The 19,556-nt window shown below is 41.8% G+C and overlaps 1 protein-coding gene across 1 annotated transcript in view; it reads left to right on the top strand.

Annotated features, from left to right (window-relative positions):
* The first annotated feature begins 6,671 nt into the window (after positions 1-6,671).
* Positions 6,672-19,556, top strand: part of LOC123762008 (sodium-coupled monocarboxylate transporter 2) — a 108,624-nt gene continuing 95,739 nt past the window's right edge. Inside the window, exon 1 of the mRNA XM_069335752.1 lies at positions 6,672-6,889. Coding sequence (XP_069191853.1) covers positions 6,696-6,889 — 194 coding nt within the window. The 5' untranslated portion in view covers positions 6,672-6,695. The remainder of the gene's footprint in view (positions 6,890-19,556) is intronic.

The raw sequence follows: 19,556 nt of genomic DNA, 5'->3' as shown, positions 1-19,556 counted from the left end.
TAGTCTCTGTCTATCTTCATCTGTATTGATTCTTCTCATAATTTTTGCATCGTCAGCAAACATTCAGAGGAATGAGTCTATACCCTCTGGAAGTCGTGTACATATACTAGAAACAGGATGGGTCCGAGTTCAGAGCCCTGTGGGACTCCGCTGGGGACATCTCACCACTCTGATGCCTCCCCCCCCCCCTCACCACTACTCGCTGTTTCCTATTGCTTAGATACTCCCTTATCCATTGGAGCACCTTACTTTTTACTCCTGCCTGCTGCTCCAACTTTTGTAACAGCCTTTTGTGAGGTACTGTGTCAAAGCTTTTTGAAAGTCCAAGAAAATGCAGTCTGCCCACCCTTCTCTTTCCTGCCTAATTTGTGTAGCTTGGTCATAGAGTTCTATTAGGCCTGTGAGGCACGATTTACCATATCTGAACCCATATATATGTGTGTGTGTACTCACCTAGTTGTGCTTGCGGGGTTTGAGCTCTGGCTCTTTGGTCCCGCCTCTCAACCGTCAATCAACAGGTGTACAGGTTCCTGAGCCTATTGGGCTCTATCATATCTACACTTGAAACTGTGTATGGAGTCAGCCTCCACCACATCACTTCCTAATGCATTCCATTTGTCAACCACTCTGACACTAAAAAAGTTCTTTCTAATATCTCTGTGGCTCATTTGGGCACTCAGTTTCCACCTGTGTCCCCTAGTGCGTGTGCCCCTTGTGTCAAATAGCCTGTCCTTATCAACCCTGTCGATTCCCTTCAGAATCTTGAATGTGGTGATCATGTCCCCCCTAACTCTTCTGTCTTCCAACGAAGTGAGGTTCAATTCCTGTAGTCTCTTCTCGTAGCTCATACCTCTCAGCTCGGGTACTAGTCTGGTGGCAAACCTTTGAACCTTTTCCAGTTTAGTCTTATGCTTGACTAGATATGGACTCCATGCTGGAGCCGCATACTCCAGGATTGGTCTGACATATGTGGTATATAATGTTCTGAAAGATTCCTTACACAAGTTTCTAAAGGCCGTTCTTATGTTAGCCAACCTGGCATATGCTGCTGATGTTATCCTCTTGATATGAGCTTCAGGGGACAGGTCTGGCGTGATATCAACCCCCACGTCTTTCTCTCTCTCTGACTCTTGAAGTATTTCATCTCCCAAGTGATACCTTGTATCTGATCTCCTGCTTCCTACCCCTATCTACCCCTGTGTGTGTGTGTATGTGTGTGTGTGTGTGTGTGTGTGTGTGTGTGTGTGCGCGCGCGCGTGTGTGTGTGTGTGTGTGTACTCACCTAATTGTGCTTGCGGGGGTTGAGCTTTAGCTCTTTGGTCCCGCCTCTCAACCGTCAATCAACTGGTGTACAGATTCCTGAGCCTACTGGGCTCTATCATATCTACATTTGAAACTGTGTATGGAGTCAGCCTCCACCACATCACTTCCTAGTGCATTCCATTTACTAACTACTCTGACACTGAAAAAGTTCTTTCTAATGTCTCTGTGGCTCATTTGGGTACTCAGCTTCCACTTGTGTCCCCTTGTTTGCGTCCCTCCAGTGTTGAATAGTTCATCCTAGTTTACCCGGTCGATTCCCCTGAGGATTTTGTAGGTTGTGATCATGTCCCCCCTTACTCTTCTGTCTTCCAGTGTCGTAAGGTGCATTTCCCGCAGCCTTTCCTCATAACTCATGCTTCTTAGTTCTGGGACTAGTCTAGTAGCATACCTTTGGACTTTTTCCAGCTTCGTCTTGTGCTTGAAAAGGTACGGGCTCCATGCTGGGACTGCATACTCCAGGATTGGTCCTACATATATGGTGTACAAGATTCTGAATGATTCCTTACACAGATTCCTGAACGCAGTTCTGATGTTAGCCAGCCTTGCATATGCCGCAGACGTTATTCTTTTTATCTGGGCTTCAGGAGACAGGTTTGGTGAGATATCAACTCCTAGATCATTCTCTCTGTCTGTTTCATTAAGTACTTCATCTCCTATTCTGTATCGTGTGTCTGGCCTCCTGTTTCCACTGCCTAGTTTCATTATTTTGCATTTACTCGGGTTGAACTTCAACAGCCATTTGTTGGACCATTCACTCAGTCTATCTAGGTCATCTTGTAGCCTCCTACTATCATCCTCTATTTCAATCCTCCTCATAATTTTTGCATCGTCGGCAAACATTGAGAGGAACGAATCTAAACCCTCTGGGAGATCATTTACATATACAAGAAACAGTATAGGTCCAAGGACTGACCCCTGCGGGACTCCACTTGTGACGTCTCGCCAATCTGAGACCTCACCCCTCACACAGACTCGTTGTCTCCTGTTGCTTAGGTACTCCTCTATCCACCGGAGTACCTTCCCTTTCACTCCAGCCTGCATCTCCAACTTTCGCACTAGCCTCTTGTGTGGCACTGTCCTGTTATTCCTATAGTTTCTCCATGCCCTTTTACTTTGCTGCTTAGCAAGCCAACATCTCTGATTAAACCATGGGTTTCTCATTTTCATTTCTCTGTTTCCTTTTGGACTGGGAAAAACTTGTTTGCTGCGTCCTTGCACTTCTGCGTGATGTAATCCATCAAATCTTGGGCCGTCTTTCCCCTGAGCTCTGTTTCCCATGCTATATCTGTTAGGAATTTTCTTATCCCCTCATAGTTTCCCTTTCGGTATGCTAACCTTTTGGTTTCGGTATCCCTCCTCGAGTTCAATAACCCTTTTTCAATCAAGTACTCAAACACCAGTACACTGTGGTCGCTCATTTCTACTGGGTCCTCAAAACTGATTTCTCTTATGTCGGAGTCGTTCAGAGTGAAGCCTAGGTCGAGTCTCACTGGTTCGTCATTGCCTCTCATCCTTGTGGGTTCTTCGACATGGTGGGTTAAAAAGTTGCTTGTCACTACCTCCAATAGTTTGGCTCTCCACGTATCCTCGCCTCCATGCGGTTCCTTGTTCTCCCAGTCAATCCTTCCGTGATTGAAGTCGCCCATGATGAGCAGGTGGGATCTATTTCTACAGGCAGCAGAGGCTGCCCTCTCAATTATAGTGTTAACTGCCATGTTGTTGTTTTCATACTCTTGACTGGGTCTTCTGTCATTTGATGGAGGGTTGTATATTACTGCTACTACTATTCTTGGTCCTCCCATTGTTATGGTGCCTGCTATGTAGTCTCTGAACTCCTCACAGCCCGGGATGGACATCTCCTTAAAATTCCATTCCTTTCTCATGAGTAGGGCCACTCCGCCTCCTCCCCTACCTTCCCTCTCTTTCCTTATTACTGTGTACTCCTGGGGAAACACGGCATTCGTTATGATTCCAGAGAGTTTTGTTTCAGTGAGTCCGATTACATCTGGGTTCACTTCTTGTGCTCTTTCTCTTAGTTCACTTGTCTTGCTTGTGATCCCATTTATGTTCGAGTACATCACCCAGAAACTGACTCTCTTCTGCTTCTCCTCTGGGGGGGGGGACCTTTGGGATCTGGGGTAAGTGGGAGCTGGGGGGATTTGGCACGGGGAGACTGGTGGAGGAGGGAGGGATTGGGGGGGGGAGAGGAGGAGGGGTGGGGGAGAGGGGGAGGGTAAGGGGGGGTAATAGGGGAAGGGTAGGGGGGAGAGGGAGAGGGTTAGGGGGAGAGTGAGAGGGGGAGGGTTGGGGGGGGTGAGAGATGGAGGGTTGGGGAAGCATGGGGGAAGGAGAGGCTTTGGGAGATAGGGAAGATGGGGGGCTTGGGGGGGGGGAGAAAAGGATGGAGGGATATGGGGGCGTGGGGGAAAAAGGAGGGCTGAGGTGGGTGAGGAAGAGGGGAGGGTTTAGGGGAGTGGGGGAGAGGGGAAGACTTAGGTGGGGTGGGGGAGAGTGGGGGGCGGTGGAGAAGGGAGGGCTTGTGGGTGAGAGAGCTGGGAAGTCATGTAGGAGAAGGGAGGGCTTGGGGGATGGGGGAGAAGGGAGGTCCTGGGGAGATAGGTGAGTGGGAGGAGGGGGGTGAGTGGGAGGAGGGGGGTGGGTGGAGGGAGGGTGCCCTAGGTGGGTACTTAGTGGGGGGCTGACAGGGGATGGGTCAGGTTGGGTGTCTGTTGGGTAGAATGTGGGGGTGGTGCCCCAATCCCTGTGGCTGTTGCACTGTTTGAGGAGGGTCCTCCACTTCCCTCTGGGATTGTAGGGTTCTGGGTTGTGGTACTCTGAATCCTTTCTCTCTCCCTGCGCTCCTTCCTCGCGTCTGCTGCCTGTATTCTCTCTTCCCTTGTCATATCCCTCTGCAGGAATACTTTTTTGAACTTCGGAACATTTGCTAGACCACTTTTCCTTGCAAACAGTTCCTCTTTCGTGATTTCGCTCATAAATACCACCTTTATCATTCGGTCCCTGTCCTTGTTGAACTTTCCAAGCCTGAAAATCTTTTCAACATTTTGGTCAGTTCTCTCCATCCTTACCTCTTTAAGGATCTCGGTAACTGCGTTTTTGTCCTTGTCTCTCCGCTCCTTTGGGCTGGTCCCGGTTTGCTCTTTAATGCCTGCTACTATTACTGCTCTTTTTCTCTCTATCAGCCGGGTAGTACATCTAGCTGCTTCCTGAGAGGAAGCCACTTCCATGGCAACTTTCTTAACTTCAGCCCTAGCTTCAGGGCTCTTTTTAAGCATTTCAGCAAATGAGAGCTGGGTTGTGGTGGTCCCCTCCACAGTAGCATTCCCATCTCCCTGAGGTACGGTTTGTGTCTGGTATTGTGGAAGAGTCTCCTTTAGGTATCTTATCTCCTTCTTTGCTGCCCTTAGATCATCTTGCAGGTTGGCTACTGTCTCCCTTATTACCCTCAGTCCTTCACTGAATTCATTCCGCATTTGCTGGAGTACCTCCTTCATCCAGTCTACCTGTTCCCCCCCATCCTCTGTGTTTGTTTCAGCTGCGTTTGTCCTCCTGCGTTTGCCAGCCCGAGTTCGTATCCCTTCCATGATTTCCCTATGAGTGTGTGTGTGTGTGTGAGAGAGAGAGAGAGAGAGAGAGAGAGAGAGAGAGAGAGAGAGAGAGAGAGAGAGAGAGAGAGAGAGAGAGAGAGAGAGAGAGACAGAGAGAGAGGGGAGGGAGAGAGAGGGGGGAGGGAGAGAGAGGGGGGGAGGGAGGGAGAGAGGTTGAGGGAGAGAGAGAGGGGAGGGAGAGAGAGAGGGGAGGGAGAGAGAGGGGAGAGAGAGAGAGAGAGGAGGAGGGAGAGAGAGGGGGAGGGAGAGAGAGGGGGGAGAGAGAGAGAGAGAGAGAGAGAGAGAGAGAGAGAGAGAGAGAGAGAGAGAGAGAGAGAGAGAGAGAGAGAGAGAGTGTGTGTGTGTGTGTGTGTGTGTGTGTGTTCTGCAACTGATAGTGCTATAATTGGTTTAATTATGGTTTAACAAGGTTTAACAACAATAACAAGGTTTAACCCACTAAGTGAGATTGGTAGTATAAGTGGCAAGCCAGGAGTTGGGCTACCGCTTGGTATAAGCAGCTGGTAGATTCCTGATGGTAGTGGTTTGCAACCAGGTTATATCATAAGGTGTTAAGGTTTACATACTTATATACTGTATGTGAGTGCTATATATATATATATATATATATATATATATATATATATATATATATATATATATATATATATATATATATATATATATATATATATATGTTCTGTATTGTTGTTAAATGTTTGTAATGAACAGGTATTTGCCCTTGTCATAGTGAGGCTTCCCAGAATGCAGAAAAGAGAGAGAGAGAGAGAGAGAGAGAGAGAGAGAGAGAGAGAGAGAGAGAGAGAGAGAGAGACTACTACAGCTGGGGACAGGATAGTACAGAATAATAATTTAAAAAAACGGGATTGAGGAGATCATACCAACCAAGGAGAGAGTGGGGAGTCACGGCGGCTTAAGTGGGTGTGTGCACATGACAACGAGGCTAGTGTTGTAGCCGCATCCCTAAATAAGTGACACTGAACCCCTCTCCAAGAGCAAGAAGCATGCAGGGTGATCTCCCGATTAAAGTGTAAGCACTCCACAGAAATTTTGCGTTTGGTAGGTTGTCCGGGAGAGACAAGTCATCGACTCACAACAACAAAGTAATATTATTACAACCACCACAACATAATAGTACACACATAATTGCTTAAACAGTTCTCTTGTTACTTTTTAATGTAAAAATTTACTTGAATCAATGTTTTAAAATTAGATATTAAAATTTAGATAAGCAAAAATATGTTCAGTCTCAGTTTAACAGTCTCTGTGGCGCAGTGGTAAGACATTCACCTGTCACTTCGCGAGCGATTTGGCCTAGGTTCATATCCTGGCAGGGGAGGATTGACTGGGCGTCAATCTTTAACTGTAGCCACTGTTCACCCAGCAGTGAATGGGTACCTGGTTGTTGAGGGATTTGGCGGGTCGAATTCTGGGGAAAATTTGAATTAAGGGCCGGCCAGAAACGCCATGCTTGCCAGTGACTTTAAAAGAATGTAACAACTCTTATATGTATAAATACAAACAAAAATAAAAATAAGTTGTAGGAAATTTAATGTTTTCTTCCCTACAGGAGCTTGCAGTCACCACAGCTTGCAGTTGTGTGTCTTGCTGAAGTAAGTATAAATGGTCTACTCTAACCGGTAGGACCATCATTCATACCCATGTAACTCCTTAGCAACTTCCTCAATATTTATCTTATTAATAAGAAACACATTTCAGCAGCTGAACTTTGTCACTGCTCTCACGATGACGGTCAGCGTGACTGAACTCGCAGATCGCTTCACATGGATCGACTACACGGTGTTCGGTTTTATGCTGGCGGTATCGGCCGGCATCGGTATTTTCTACGGATGTTTCGGAAAGAAGCAGGACACGAAGGATTTCCTCGTCGCTGGCAAGTCCATGACCACCTTCCCCGTGGCCATGTCTCTCATCGCCAGGTAAATATGCACCTCCACCTACTGATTTTATGGGCCCCAAGAGACGTGTTTTACTAAGAAATAACATGTAGATGCCCTAGTAATCATTAAATAGTTTATCGCATGATTAGACTCAGAGTGTATGCATCAACAAGTGGAGTATACCTCTCTGAATGTAATGCATATAAAATGTCCTGGTATATTACAGGCCTCTCCACGACTCTTGATATGAATTTGGGCTTAAGGCCTATCAACTGTGAGAGGGTTATTACGGCCTCTTAATATTTTTCTTTAGTCCTGAATATAGTCCTGGAATAGGAGTAAACTATTAGCATATATATACACCCACGAGAAGCTGTTAATTGGTGTATATATGACATGAGGTACGAAGCCCTTAGCAGATGAATATTATATATTGTCTAATAAACTAATTGCTTATATTTTCATATATGGTAAGCCGGCGGTGCCCGGGTTGATCCCCAAAATGTTTCGCCATTTTAAATGTTGAGAGTCCAAATCGGTGAGATGTCTGGATTGAGTCGTCTGGTCGACCCACTGCTAGGATCGACCCAGGCACGAAAACTTTGAGCATTGGTGACTGACCTGACAAACCTCTGACAGGCCTTGCTCGAATATATATGTTTTCCAAGGTGGCTCTGAATGGTGATATGCTTGGAACTCATATAGTAAACTTTTATCTTTACTGATTTTTATTGGGGTACCCACTCGACTGTGAAGTAGCCATACACAACTTGCATCACCTGACGGCCAGAGACAGATTGTATCACCTGCAAGCCATAGCCAGTATGCAGACACTCTGCACCACTCACATTCCTGGAATTTTGTATTCAACAATAATTACAAAAAACTCTATCACAGGCCTTAACCAACTTTTAGGGACGGAGCGTACATACTGGTCTTATCCCAGAAATAATTATCACAACAAAGATCGCTCCACTTCAAAAAGGAAGTAGTGCAAAGGCTAATGCAAAAAAAATCTAGACCAATAACTCAAATGACACACATCATAAAATAATCTTTGAAAACTGCTAGCAAAGTAAGATCACAAAACACATGGAATCCAAGTGTCTGCGTATCCCGTGGCAACATGGGTTCAGAACAGGTTCCTGCCTTTCATAATTGTGACATGGCCTTAGATACCATCAAAGTCAAAAACAAAACGCTCATGTAATATACATAGATTACACAAAATCCTTCGGCATATGTGACCAAGAGGTTATTACGTAATATACATTGCCTTATAATCAGGACTGGGTTCTTCGTTATAATCAAATTAGTTAGTACTCAGTAACTATGTATTAAACATAATACATACATGATTCCTTCCATTTGATTCCTACTGAAGATGTATTATTATACGAAAGTACTTAAGGAAATTCCTGTTTCACTTCTTCCTCTGTGGTCTAACACAGTCACATTTTTCATCACATGTTAATTCTCGTGAATTACACACATAATACATATATATATATATATATATATATATATATATATATATATATATATATATATATATATATATATATATATATATATATATATATATATATATATATATATATATATATATATATATATATATATATATGTCGTACCTAGTAGCCAGAACGCACTTCTCAGCCTACTATGCAAGGCCTGATTTGCCTAATAAGTCAACTTTTCATGAATTAAAGTTCTTTCAACTACCTAACCTACCTAACCTAACCTAACCTAACTTTTTCTGCTACCGAACCTAACCTAACCTAACCTATAAAGATAGGTTAGGTTAGGTTAGGTAGGGTTGGTTAGGATCGGTCATATATCTACGTTAATTTTAACTACAATAAAAAAGATTGGAATTCATACATAATGAAATGGGTAGCTTTATCATTTCATAAGAAAAAAATTAGAGAAATTATATTAATTCAGGAAAACTTGGCTTATTAGGCAAATCGGGCCTTGCATAGTAGGCTGAGAAGTGCATTCTGGCTACTAGGTACGACATATATATATATATATATATATATATATATATATATATATATATATATATATATATATATATATATATATATATATATATATATATGTCGTACCTAGCAGCCAGAACGCACTTCTCAGCCTACAATGCAAGGCCCGATTTGCCTAATAAGCCAAGTTTTCCTATTTTAATATATTTTCTCTATTTTTTTCTTATGAAATGATAAAGCTACCCATTACATTATGTATGAGGTCGATTTTTTTGTTATTGGAGTTAAAATTAACGTAGATATATGACCGAACCTAACCAACCCTACCTAACCTAACCTAACCTAACCTATCTTTATAGGTTAGGTTAGGTTAGGTAGACGAAAAAGATAAGTTAGGTTAGGTTAGGTAGGTTAGGTAGTCGAAAATCAATTAATTCATGAAAACTTGGCTTATTAGGCAAATCGGGCCTTACATAGTAGGCTGAAAAGTGCGTTCTGGCTAGTAGGTACGACATATATATATATATATATATATATATATATATATATATATATATATATATATATATATATATATATATATATATATATATATATGTATATATGTATCATGTATATCTTGTAACCATCAAATGCATAATAAAGCACAAAAAATAAAAAAGGAAGGGGGTGGTAGGAGAAAAGCACACAGAAACTGTATTGGAGGGGATCTAAACATTCCCTCTAATGCGTTATGCATGGTTTCCTCCGAGGCTATGGGTCCCCCTTCTTCCAGCTAGAGGTGGTACTCTCTTCCCTATTTAAAAAAAAAAATATATATATATGTATATATATATATATATATATATATATATATATATATATATATATATATATATATATATGTATATGTATATATATATATATATATATATATATATATATATATATATATATATATATACATATATATATATATATAGGGGGGTACCACCTCTGGTGCAATTATAGGGACCCACAGCCTCAGAGAAGGGAACACAGAGCATTCAGGGAAAAACTTGCCATTTAACTCTGAATACGTAAGAGTGTTCGCTTCTCCTACCACCCCCCTTTATATATATATATATATATATATATATATATATATATATATATATATATATATATATATATATATATATATAAATATATATATATATATATATATATATAATCTTTATTGGTGCAATTTATTTTGCCTCGTGTTTACTGAAATAGTCGTGGTGCTCAACAGCTTAATGTCACTCCACCATTCTTAAAAGTAATTGTATTTATGTAAGTGTATGTGACAGTTTAATTGTCTGTCAATATTGAGTGTATTCCCCGCTGTGAAAATAGTTGATAGGTTCTTGCACAAAAATATTATTTATTCCTGTGAGTTAGGGTTCCCAATAAAGCATTTATCCTTGCCTATATATATATATATATATATATATATATATATATATATATATATATATATATATATATATATATATATATATATACATATATATATATATATATATATATATATATATATATATATATATATATATATATATATACGCTTGACTGCTGTAGAGGTTGTACGTCAAGCGTTGTATACATGTACACTTGCCCCCACGAAGGATGTAACCTTCAATGTAAGTACATAGGTATGACGTCGACCAAGCTGACGAGGCGTTTGACATGCCATCTTCAATCTGGTGCCCCTAGGAATCACATGAGACAAGCCCATGACATTACTCTAACAAGAGAAATGTTGAACAAGAATACCTGCATAATAGACAAAACCCAAGGTGCAAGAAGATTACAAATTCTTGAGGCAATTCACATAAGAATAGAGCGACCTACCATGAACACCCAAATCACGGAACTATTTACTGTACCCTCCACGAGAGTAAGGACAAGACAAGAACATATCGATGCCAACACAGAAGACAATGTCCAACATAATAGGCCAATTACACTGGATTAATCTTTGTGTTTAGATATGAGATGCCTCGTATGGGCCAATAAGCCTTCTGCAGCCTCTATGTTTCACCTCACATTTATCCCTTATATATATATATATATATATATATATATATATATATATATATATATATATATATATATATATATATATATATATATATATATATATACATATATATATATATATATATATATATATATATATATATATATATATATATATATATATATATATATATATATATATATATTTTTTTTTGTATCAACCCATGTATATCTTGTAACCATCAAATGCATAATAAAGCACAAAAAATAAAAAAGAAAGGGGGTGGTAGGAGAAAAGCACACAGAAACTGTATTGGAGGGGATCTAAACATTCCCTCTAATGCGTTATGCGTGGTTTCCTCCGAGGCTATGGGTCCCCCTTCTTCCAGCTAGAGGTGGTACTCCCTTCTATATTTTATATATATATATATATATATATATATATATATATATATATATATATATATATATATATATATATATATTTTTATAGAAGGGAGTACCACTATAACGCATTAGAGGGAATGTTTAGATCCCCTCCAATACAGTTTCTGTGTGCTTTTCTCCTACCACCCCCCTCTTTTTTTATTTTTTGTGCTTTATTATGCATTTGATGGTTACAAGATATACATGGGTTGATACAAAAATAATAATGCAAAAAGGTGCTTAAAGGTTATGGATCTCTTGAAAAACACAACATTGGGAAACATAGATGAATGTCACAGACTGGTTCGATCATTGTTGCAAGTCAAACACTTATTCGAATTTCTCTGAAGTTGGACTAGTGCCCAAGACGCAACAGGCATTTCCCCTCTGAATCGCAACACTGAGGCGCTGGAACAAGAAACTTTTTGCTCTCTGGTCTTTTGTAGCGCTCATCAATTTGTCCCCCAATTCCTTCAGGAACTTCAATGCACATTTTCCCCACGAACCGAGGGTCTCTGAGCCGATCGGAACAAAGCTGTAGCAGTGTGCTAGACCTCTGTATTTAATAATTTTCTGCGATTCCCTGAAAGAAGCAGCACCACCGCTTTCACGTGTGCTGTAGTGGAGGTAGGTACTGGCCAGTGTGGCAGCGCACGTGTAGTCCCATACCACTTGCTTACCACCCTTCCAAGGTAGCAAGGTGACCCCATCAGGGCGCTTCTGAGGGTCGTTAGGTCTGGATAAGTGTGGTTCTCTTTGTGCCGGGCAGCGGGCTGTGGCGAGGCTCCTCTTGATGATGTCGTTGACTTCTTCATATCTTGCAATTTTACCCTGTGATTTACGACATACCAGACCATGACGACCATATTGGTCTGCCATCGCAGTTCCGCAGATGCACCTATGTTCGGTGAGGATGGGGGCGGCAAGGCGAAGGGCAACTCCAATGCGGAGAGTGTCATGACTGAGGCGAGTTCCCAGGGCTGCATTGGGCACAGCAAATAAAAAATTTCCGGCGTGGGGTGCTGTTACCGCTAGGAGGCGGGCTTTGTTTTCAGCATCAGCGTTGTCAAACATTGCTGTGACAGTCTTTTCCATTATGGGGCTATCCCAGTGGGCCTGCTTGTGGTCTTTTGGGACTTGTGGTCGGGGTTGAGGGTGTGCAATGGTGTCCCATTGTCTGGCTGCTTCGATGAACGTTTGATCATGAGTTCCCGCTGTCTCTCTCATACGCTCTGGTAGGATCTGCCCTACCAATTCGTTGGCTGCTGTACATGAGGATAAGAATGCTGGAAGTGCTACCTCAGTTGCCTTTCGTATGCCTATCCCTCCAAATCTCACTGGTAGTGTTGCTTGGTCCCACTGACTGTCATATAAATCTAGGTTGAGCGCCTTCCTGAATATTGACCTGAGGAGCTCATCATATTGATTTAGAAGTGGGTTGCCAAAAGTTGGTGCACACCTTAAGAAGTATGTTAGCCTGGGCAAGGTAAGGCACTTTGTGAGAAGGTAGAGGGCATCGTGGGAGTCCAAGTCCCCAATTCTCTCTTCCATCCTCTTTAGGTCTCTAAACTTTTCGTCAAGGACTGCAGCAATGGCATTGTGGCCCAGAGGTGCTCCGAGTAGTGTGCTGTCGGTAGGTTTAACGACTGAGGCTTCTGGTAGAACTGATTTCACTGCTCTAATGATTACTTCACTGGATGCAATAATTTCGCACTTGGAGGGGTTAAGAACGAGACCCATGGACTCCCCCCGTGTCGTCACCAGCTGTAGGTCTTCCAGCAGGGAATCTTGTGTGCCTGCCAGAGTGCCATCATCCAGGAACCAGATGTTGAGCTCGCTGGACAGTCTGGTTGTAATTTCTCGAACCGCTATGCAAAAGAGGAACCGTGCAAGTGGGTCACCCTGTTGAATTCCCTCTGCTGAGGTGACTTCATGTTTGCCAAACAGGAGGGTTGAGTCTTTACTGTAGCCTGCTGACACAAACGGGAGAATGCTTGGGCAATGTTCCTGGACTGCAGTGAGGATTGCTTCCCTTTTGACCGAGTTGAAAGCGTTTATAAAATCTAATTTTACTACTGCCTGGTCTTCAGTAAGAGAGCTAATGTAGGCTTGTGCAGCATGAGCCGGGACTTCACAGCTTCACAGCCTTCGGGGACTCCAAACCCCAGCTGGTTGGGTTGCAGCATGGAGGCTGCTTCCATTCGGATACTTCTGACAGCAGCCCTTGCAACTAGGCGGCGAAGGGTATTACCAACGGCAATGGGTCTGATCCCTCCCCCCTTCTTTTTCAGGGCACATAGGGATGCACCAAAGAAGAATGATTTGATTTCATCAGGGATTAACCCGGCGAGGCAGTTGTTGACAAACGTTGTGATTTCTGTCAGGAGCGCTTCTGCAGCTGGGCCAAGAACAGGGTTCACCATTTCCTTCACATGTTGAGGTCTTACCCCTGTGTAGCCTCCTGAGGAGCCCGGGGGAAATGAAACGATAGCTTTATAAACCTCTGACTCCCGGAGGACGAGAGGTTCCTGGTTAGGGGGGACACTGACATGTGGGGGAGGTCCACCTACGGCCCTGAGGGGGTGTTTTTCTCTCAGTGCTTGGGCTGTGGTTTCATCCCTGGGCAAAATTTTGTCCTCACTTGTGATCAACCTGAGTGCCCCGACTGTATTGCCCTCTTCAATTTTCTTGCTGACTTGGGTACCTAATTTTCTGTTGTCGCTGATTGTCGCACTTGGTCTGCCTCGGCGGTGTTTGGTGTGTTTGGGGAGGCTGACTAGGTTGTCAGGCCTAGGAAAATCCCTAATTGCTTTATTGACGGATGAGGCCAGTGTCTTGCCTCCTCTGTCTGGTACACCTAAGCATGCATTGCCAAAAAGTAACAGATTGTTTGCTGCTTTGTTTATTTAGCTATATATATATATATATATATATATATATATATATATATATATATATATATATATATATAACTTTAGAAACACTTTCCCACCAGGATATATATGTCGTACTTTCCCATATATATATATGTCGTACCTAGTAGCCAGAACGCACTTCTCAGCCTACTATGCAAGGCCCGATTTGCCTAATAAGCCAAGTTTTCATGAATTAATGTTTTTTCGACTACCTAACCTAACCTAACCTAACTTTTTCGGCTACCTAACCTAACCTAACCTATAGAGATAGGTTAGGTTAGGTTAGGTAGGGTTGGTTAGGTTCGGTCATATATCTACGTTAATTTTAACTCCAATAAAAAAAAATTGACCTCATATATAATGAAATGGGGAGCTTTATCATTTCCTAAGAAAAAATTAGAGAAAATATATTAATTCAGGAAAACTTGGCTTATTTGGCAAATCGGGCCTTGCATAGTAGGCTGAGAAGTGCGTTCTGGCTACAAGGTACGATATATATATATATATATATATATATATATATATATATATATATATATATATATATATATATATATATATATATATATATATGTATATATATATATATATATATATATATATATATATATATATATATATATATATATATATATATATATATATGTCGTACCTAGTAGCCAGAACGCACTTCTCAGCCTACTATACAAGGCCCGATTTGCCTAATAAGCCAAGTTTTCCTGAATTAATACGATTTCTCAAATTTTTTTCTTATGAAATGATAAAGCTACCCATTTCATTGTGTATGAGGTCAATTTTGTTTTACTGGAGTTAAAATTAACGTAGATATATGACCGAACCTAACCAACCCTACCTAACCTAACCTAACCTATCTTTATAGGTTAGGTTAGGTTAGGTAGCCGAAAAAACTTAGGTTAGGTTAGGTTAGGTAGGTTAGGTAGTCGAAAAAACATTAATTCATGAAAACTTGGCTTATTAGGCAAATCGGGCCTTGCATAGTAGGCTGAGAAGTGCGTTCTGGCTACTAGGTACGACATATATATATATATATATATATATATATATATATATATATATATATATATATATATATATATGTCGTACCTAGTAGCCAGAACGCACTTCTCAGCCTACTATGCAAGGCCCGATTTGCCTAATAAGCCAAATTTTCATGAATTAATGTTTTTTCGTCTACCTAACCTAACCTAACCTAGCTTTTTTAGGCTACCTAACCTAACATTACCTATAAAGATAGGTTAGGTTAGGTTAGGTAGGGTTGGTTAGGTTCGGTCATATATCTACGTTAATTTTAACTCCAATAAAAAAAAATTGACCTCATACATAGTGAAAAGGGCAGCTTTATCATTTCATAAGCGAAAAATTATAGAAAATATATTAATTCAGGAAAACTTGGCTTATTAAGCAAATCGGGCCTTGCATAGTAGGCTGAGAAGTGCGTTCTGGCTACTAGGTACAACATATATATATATATATATATATATATATATATATATATATATATATATATATATATATATATATATATATATACATATATATATATATATATATATATATATACATATATATATATATATATATATATATATATATATATATATATATATATATATATATATATATATATATATATATATATATATATATATATATATATATATATATATATATATATATATATATGTCGTACCTAATAGCCAGAACGCACTTCTCAGCCTACTATTCAAGGCCTGATTTGCCTAATAAGCCAAGTTTTCATGAATTAATGTTTTTTCGTCTACCTAACCTACCTAACCTAACCTAACCTAGCTTTTTTTGGCTACCTAACCTAACCTTACCTATAAATATAGGTTAGGTTAGGTTAGGTAGGGTTGGTTAGGTTCGGTCATATATCTACTTTAATTTTAACTCCAATAAAAAAAAAATGACCTCATACATAGTGAAAAGGGTAGCTTTATCATTTCATAAGAAAAAAATTATAGTAAATATATTAATTCAGGAAAACTTGGCTTATTAGGCAAATCGGGCCTTGAATTGTAGGCTGAGAAGTGAGTTCTGGCTACTAGGTACGACATATATATATATATATATATATATATATATATATATATATATATATATATATATATATATATATATATATATATATATATATATATATATATATATATATATATATATATATTTTTTTTTTTTTTTTTTTATTGGTACCACTTCTGACGCCAATGTGGGGACCCATAGCCTCGGAGAAGAAAATAAAAAGTATTCAGAGGAGTCCTTGTGGTTTCTCAATGAACACTAATATTATCTTCTCCTACCACCCCCATTCTTTTGTATGTACACATATATATTTGCTTTATTTGAACTTTGTTACAAAAAAGGAGTTACATATAGGTTACAAAGATGGTTATCATAGGTTGTCGAGTTCCTCCAGCTCCTCAGATGGCGGGCAGGAACCCTGGACGCAGTGCGCGTTTCCCCTGTGTATCGCCACGCTGGGGCGCTGGAAAAGAAAGCTGACAGCTCTAGGGTCCCTTGTTGTTTCAATGAGCCTAGAACCCAGTTTCGTAAAAAAACTAGTAGCACTTTTACCCCAGGCGCCGAGCGTCTCAGAAGCAATGGGGACAAAATTGTAGTAGTGATCCAGTTCTCTATACTTACGGGATTTGGCTGCTTCCCTGTGGGTGGCAGCGCCACCTGGTTGTGCAACACTGAGGTCAATGTAGGTGTTAGCCAGGGTTGATACGCACGTGTTGTCCCATACCAACTGCTTGCCATTCTTCCAGGGGTTCACTGTGATACCATCCGGACGACGAACAAGAGCGTCAGAGTTACGGGGCGTTAGGTATCAGGGCTCTCTTTCAGCTGGGCATCCAGCTGTGGTGAGGCTCCTCTTGATGATGTCGTTAACTTCACTGTGCCTCGAGTGCCATCCCCCTGTGCTTTATCAGAGTAGGCCATGGTGGCCGTACCTGTCAGCCACTACCTCGCCGCAAATACACCTATATCTGGTGTGGATTGGAGCAGCAAGGCGGAGGGCCACAGCAATTCGGAGGGCGTGTGGTGTGAGACGCGTGCCACTTGCCAACATTGGGGTTGCTAACAGGAAATCCTCTGCATGTGGGGCTGCTACTGCTGTGAGGCGAGCAATGTCGTGTTGTGTTGTTGCAGCACCCAGGCACTCTGCAGCAACTTGGTCTACAATGGGGCCATCCCAGCTGGATTGCTTGTGGGCTTTCGGGGATGGTGGTTTAGGTGATGGGCCTGCACGAGAGGCCCACTGTGTGGCACAGCGTGTAAAATTGGGATCATGAACACCTGCCAGCTGATGTAAGTGGGCAGGTAGAATTTCCTTCTCAAGGTCGTCGGATGCTGATAAGGAGGACTGGAAGGCTGGAACAGCGATTTGCGTTGCTGTTCGAACTCCAAGGCCCCCAAGTCTTACGGGAAGAGAGGCTTGTTTCCACTGTAGGTCATCAAGAGAGAGGTTAAGGGCTTTTTCTAGCATTGATTTCAGTAGCCGGTCATACTCACTTAGTTTTTAGCTACTGTAAGATGGCGAACACCTCAGAAAGTAGGTTAACCTGGGGAGGGACAGGCATCTGGTGATGAGGTATCTTCTTGAGGTTATCTTGAGATGATTTCGGGGCTTTTTTTTAGTGTCCCCGCGGCCCGGTCCTCGACCAGGCCTCCACCCCCAGGAAGCAGCCCGTGACAGCTGACTAACACCAAGGTACCTATTTTACTGCTAGGTAACAGGGGCATAGGGTGAAAGAAATTCTGCCCATTGTTTCTCGCCGGCGCCTGGGATCGAACCCAGGACCACAGGATCACAAGTCCAGCGTGCTGTCCGCTCGGCCGACCGGCTCCAGGGAGTAGAGTGCATCCTGAGCATCAATATCCTCAATCCTCCCATCCATCCTCCTAAGGTCGGCGATTTTCTTATCAAGGACCTCATCGATGGCTTTCAACCCCAGGGGAGCTCCTAGGAATGTGCTGTCTTCTGGTTTAGTTTTATGGATATTTGGCAGAAGACCCTCTATTCTCTCTACGATGCCCTGGTTGGAACATATTATTTCACATTTAGAAGGGTTCAGGGTGAGGCCTAAAACCGCACCTTGCTCCTGGATTTTTCTGATGTCCTCCAGGAGGGAGTCTTGGGAACCAGCTAGGGTACCATCACCCAAGAACCAGATGTTAAGCTCTCTGGACAGGACCTCTGTGACTTGTTTGATGACTAAACAGAAAAGGAGAGGAGCAAGGTGGTCACCCTGTTGGACGCCTTCTCGCGAGTCAATTTCATGTTCGACAAAAAGTAGCTTAAGGTCCATACTGTTGCATGAATGTACAAAATGGTAGAGGGAAGGGAAATGAATATGAACCGCACGGAGTACAGCATCCCTCCGCACCGAATTGAAGGCATTTTTGAAATCTAGCTTGATAAGGACTTTTTCGTCTGTGATGTTGGCGATGAAGGCTCGAGCTGCATGGGCTGCCGCCTCACACCCTTGTGGAATGCCGAACCCTAGCTGTTTTGGCTTCAGCATGTTGGCCGCTGCATCACTAACTGTTCTTGCAGCTGCCTTTGCGACGAGACGCCGGAGAGAATTGCCAACAGCTATTGGCCAGATCCCTCCATCCTTTTTCTTTAGAGCACAGAGAGATGCTCCAAAAAAGATAGGTCTTATGGTCGCTGGTATGTTGCCAGCTAGACATGTGTTGGTGAATCTGGTTAGTTCCACCAAGAGGTTCTTTGCAATGTCACCCAGTGCAGGGTTGATCATTTGCTTGATGTGGTTGGGTTTTAGTGCTGTGAACCCACCTGCTGATCCTGTTGGGAAGGACAAGGCTGCTTTATAGACCACAGATTCAGCCACCCAGAGAGGTTCTGCTCCGGTAGCCCCCACTTGTACAATGTCGCCCTCACGCGGAGCCCTGGGTGGGTGTTTCTTCCTTAGGGCTTGAGCTGTTGCGGCATCTCTGTCAGCAATTGAGTCCTCACTGGTGATGACTCTTATTGCGCCAATTGTGTTTCCTTCTTCTATTTTCTTGGTGACTGATGTTCTGATTTTTGATGTCTCGGATATGCCACTGTTGCTCTTCCTGCCGTGGGTGTTTCTCACGCGAGTGGGAAGGCGCACCTGGTTGTCCTCCCTGGGAAAATCATTTATAGCTTTGATGACTGAGGCAGCTAAGGTTTTGTCTCTCCTTGCAGGGGTGGCTAGACATAGCCACCCCAGCAAGGAGAGACATATATATATATATATATATATATATATATATATATATATATATATATATATATATATATATATATATATATATATATATATA

The sequence above is a fragment of the Procambarus clarkii genome, chromosome 34 (assembly GCF_040958095.1).
Source record: "Procambarus clarkii isolate CNS0578487 chromosome 34, FALCON_Pclarkii_2.0, whole genome shotgun sequence".
Classification (NCBI taxonomy): Eukaryota; Metazoa; Arthropoda; class Malacostraca; order Decapoda; family Cambaridae; genus Procambarus; species Procambarus clarkii.
The sequence above is the reverse complement of the archived record's forward strand: the minus strand, read 5'-3'. Positions and strand labels throughout refer to the sequence as shown.